Source organism: Myotis brandtii, unplaced genomic scaffold, assembly GCF_000412655.1.
Source record: "Myotis brandtii unplaced genomic scaffold, ASM41265v1 scaffold403, whole genome shotgun sequence".
Classification (NCBI taxonomy): domain Eukaryota; kingdom Metazoa; phylum Chordata; class Mammalia; order Chiroptera; family Vespertilionidae; genus Myotis; species Myotis brandtii.
This window is the reverse complement of record NW_005365474.1, coordinates 469,708-473,097: the sequence shown is the minus strand read 5'-3', so window position 1 is coordinate 473,097 and position 3,390 is coordinate 469,708. Positions and strand designations below refer to the sequence as shown.

The window sequence follows — 3,390 nt, the reverse complement described above, 5'->3', positions numbered from 1 at the left end:
TGCTGCCGAGACCACGCACCTGTGACCTGACCCCTCGCCCCCCTCCAGGGCGGGGTCCCCGAGTTGCTTCCTCAGCATCCTCGTCACTGTGCCAAGTGGGAGCAGCACCATGTCACCCCTCTCCCCAGGAATGATCACCTTCTCTCAAGATTACGTGGCAAATGAACTCACTCAGAACTTCTTCACCATCACCCAGAAGATTCAGAGGAAAGTCACAGGCTCTCGGAACTCAGCTGAGCTCTCAGAGATGTTTCCTGTCCTGCCCGGCTCTCACTTGGTGCTTAATAACCCTGCCCTGGAGTTCATCAAGTATGTGTGCAAGGTGAGGCCCTGCTCCTACCTGTGTAAGGTGAGGGCAGGAGTAAGAAACGCATTTCTCCCACAACACTCTGCCCACCATTCTGAACAGCCTGTGTGAGCTATTTGCAGCTCCTGGAGCCTGTGCTCCAATGAGGGGGCGGCCGGTCAGTGAGGAGGGTGAGTTCAGGGAGCACAGGTGCTGTGAGCTGGGCTCGGAGAAGTGGGGAAGGTGAGGGGCCTCTGATGGGGCCTGGGGCTAAGACCACAGTGACCAGGAGGGTCCAGCCACATGTGGATCCCAGGAAGGAACGATGTCTGGGCCGATTGGGTGAAGGCCCTGGGGTGGGGTGGTCTGGGGGAGCTCCCGAAACACCCAGGCTTCAGAGGAGAGCTTGCGTGGATGCCAAATGCCGTTCTGGGAAAGGAGACGGAATCAAAGGTGGAATACTGTTACCAGACCAGGACAAGCAGGCGCCTCGCTGCTCATGAAGTCACCTCCTGGCCACTGCATCTCACGGTGACGGACTTGCCAGGATCGAGTGGCAGCAGAGCTTTAGGGGTGGGAGAGCCCTCCTTACAGACAGGAGGGTTAGCTGGCTCCCCCTCGGCTCTGCAGGCCCCTGGGTGGGCCGGGCAGTCCCTCACCCTGAGGGTGGACATTAGCCACTTTGCACGTGAGATTGTAAGTCTCCAGTAGACTTAGGACTGCCTGTCACTCAGGGAAAAGGAGCCAGTGAGGCTGACAGGCAGAGCCCGAGTCCCTGGAGCTGAGGCCGTGAGGGAACCACTGCTGCAGAGGAGGCAGATCTGACGGGATAGGAAGTGTGAGGTGGTGCTCGGCCACGCGGTCTCAGTCCAGACAGCAGGAGGCCCAGGAGCTGCCCTCACCGCGCCCTGTTCTCTGCAGGTCCTGTCTTTGGACACAAACATCACAAACCAGGTGAACAAGCTCAATCGGGACCTGCTCCGCCTGGTGGACGTTGGTGAGTTCTCGGAGGAGGCCCAGTTCCGAGACCCCTGCCGCTCCTACGTGCTCCCAGAGGTCATCTGCCACAGCTGTAACTTCTGCCGGGACCTGGACCTGTGCAAAGACCCGTCCTTCTCTCAGGTGGGAGCACCCACTCTTGTGTGACCTGTCTCTCCCTTTTGGGTGATTCACGTCCGCTAGCTGTGGCATGACTAGGAGCTGGCAGCTTTCTTACAGCCCTCGGCTGCCACGTGCTGGATCATCATCCAGTGAACGTGTGAGGACGGTGTGGTAGATGGGAGGTGCCCCGGGGCTGAGTGAGCTGCCACATGCGGTTATGCGCCTCTCACCTCTCACGAATGCTCTGCCCCAGTCTCCTCAAGGCTGGTCCCCTCAGCCTGGCGGAGGGGCACTGCCAGGGAGGTGGGCAAAGGGTGACCTGCTCCCTCTCTGACCAGGATGGGGCTGTGCTGCCCCAGTGGTTCTGCTCCAACTGCCAGGCCGCCTACGACTCCTCGGTGATCGAAATGGCCCTGGTGGAAGCCCTGCAGAAGAAGCTGATGGCCTTCACCCTGCAGGACCTGGTGAGCAGCGGGTCTCAGGTCATAACCTGGTCCTTCGAGATGACCACCTGTTGGGTCAGGCCTCATCCACAGCCCAAGTGATTCAATCTTATAGCTCCTGTTGGGCACCTACAGCGGCCAAGTGCTGGCCTCCTGGGCCTTCCCTTCTAGTGGAGGGAGATAGATGGCAAACAAGATAAAGGGTGTAAGTGGGATGAGGGTCCAGAACCAGCGGGGTGTGTGTGTGTGTGTGTGTGTGTGTGTGTGAGAGAGAGAGAGAGAGAGAGACGGGGTGTTCAGCATTTGATGCGGGGACTGGGAGGCATGGGTTCTGGGCAGGAACACGGCGCTTGGTGTGGCCGGGTGGGTGGGCCCACAGCGAGGGCAGGGAAGCAGCTGGACGTTAGGTGAGGCCGCTGTGCGGTCTGGCTTTTATCCACAGTTGAGGTGCAGGTGGGGGGGTGGACTCTTGACTGGGCTCTTCCTCGTTTCAGATCTGCCTGAAGTGCCGAGGCGTGAAGGAGACCAACATGTCCGTGTACTGCAGCTGTGCGGGCGGCTTCGCCCTCACCATCCACACCAAGGTCTGGGCGGCTGCCCGTCTGGCCCTCACCCACACCTCTCTCTCCCTACGCTCCGGGCCTCAGCCCGCATCCCTGCACCTCCTCTGGGACTGGGTCTCATGGCGACTGGTTCTTCTGCAGGTCTTCATGGAGCAGATCAGAATCTTCCGGAACATTGCCCAGCACTATGGCATGTCATATCTCATGGAGACCCTGGAGTGGCTGCTACAGAAGAACCCCCAGCTGGGCCATTAGCAAGGCGGGCCTGTCCCCTCTCTGCCCCAGCTTCCCAGCTGGAGACCATCTCCAGGACTCAGCACCAAAGAAAATGACCCTCAGGGTGCTTCCAGGGAGGGGTCACTTGGCCCAAACCAGCCATCCAGCCAGAGCAGGAAGCGGCCCACCTGGGTCCCAGTCCCAGCCTCCGTCAGGGCAGCCCGACGGGTCGTTCTCGTGCACAAACACGTGTGGCCTCTGCTGCTGCTGCTGCAGGGCCTGACCCTCATGCCCCACCTCTGCATCCCCTTTGCCCTCAGGGCCTTCTGTTTGAGCCAAACCTGGGGGGGGGGGGGCCTAGGCCAGACCCAGGGCAAGGGACACCTGGGTGGGAGACAGCAGCTCTGCTCCCAGGCACTGTGACCTCAGAGACGCCCTCCACAGCTTCACCCGTGGGTGTGGCCAGTTCCAGGAATCAGGCCCTGAGCCCTTGGGGGCCTGGGCATCTTTCAGACGGCAGGTTCCGGGGCGGCTGGCATCCCTGCACTTGGGCTTGGATTTCTCTGTGGAGACTTCCTGGTCAGAGAGGGGGCGGGGTCTGCATCAGGTGATCCCCTCATCTGGGCCGGGGCTTCTCAGATGGAGCTTGACCACACCACCTGCCCTCAGAGCCTACCTGTGCCCCGAGGAGGCCTGGCACAGGGGGTCACCCATTGATCATGGATTGATTGTACAGCATCTGTTACCTCTTGGACTTCGGAAAAATAATTTTTCACCCACA

General features: G+C 60.4%; 1 protein-coding gene across 1 annotated transcript in view; it reads left to right on the top strand.

Moving 5' to 3' along the window:
• The window catches only part of POLE (polymerase (DNA directed), epsilon, catalytic subunit), a 26,147-nt gene extending 22,757 nt beyond the window's left edge, over nucleotides 1-3,390 (top strand). Inside the window, exons 44-48 of the mRNA XM_005873258.2 lie at nucleotides 96-322; nucleotides 1,208-1,408; nucleotides 1,726-1,851; nucleotides 2,325-2,414; nucleotides 2,535-3,390. Coding sequence (XP_005873320.1) covers nucleotides 96-322; nucleotides 1,208-1,408; nucleotides 1,726-1,851; nucleotides 2,325-2,414; nucleotides 2,535-2,648 — 758 coding nt within the window. The 3' untranslated portion in view covers nucleotides 2,649-3,390. The remainder of the gene's footprint in view (nucleotides 1-95; nucleotides 323-1,207; nucleotides 1,409-1,725; nucleotides 1,852-2,324; nucleotides 2,415-2,534) is intronic.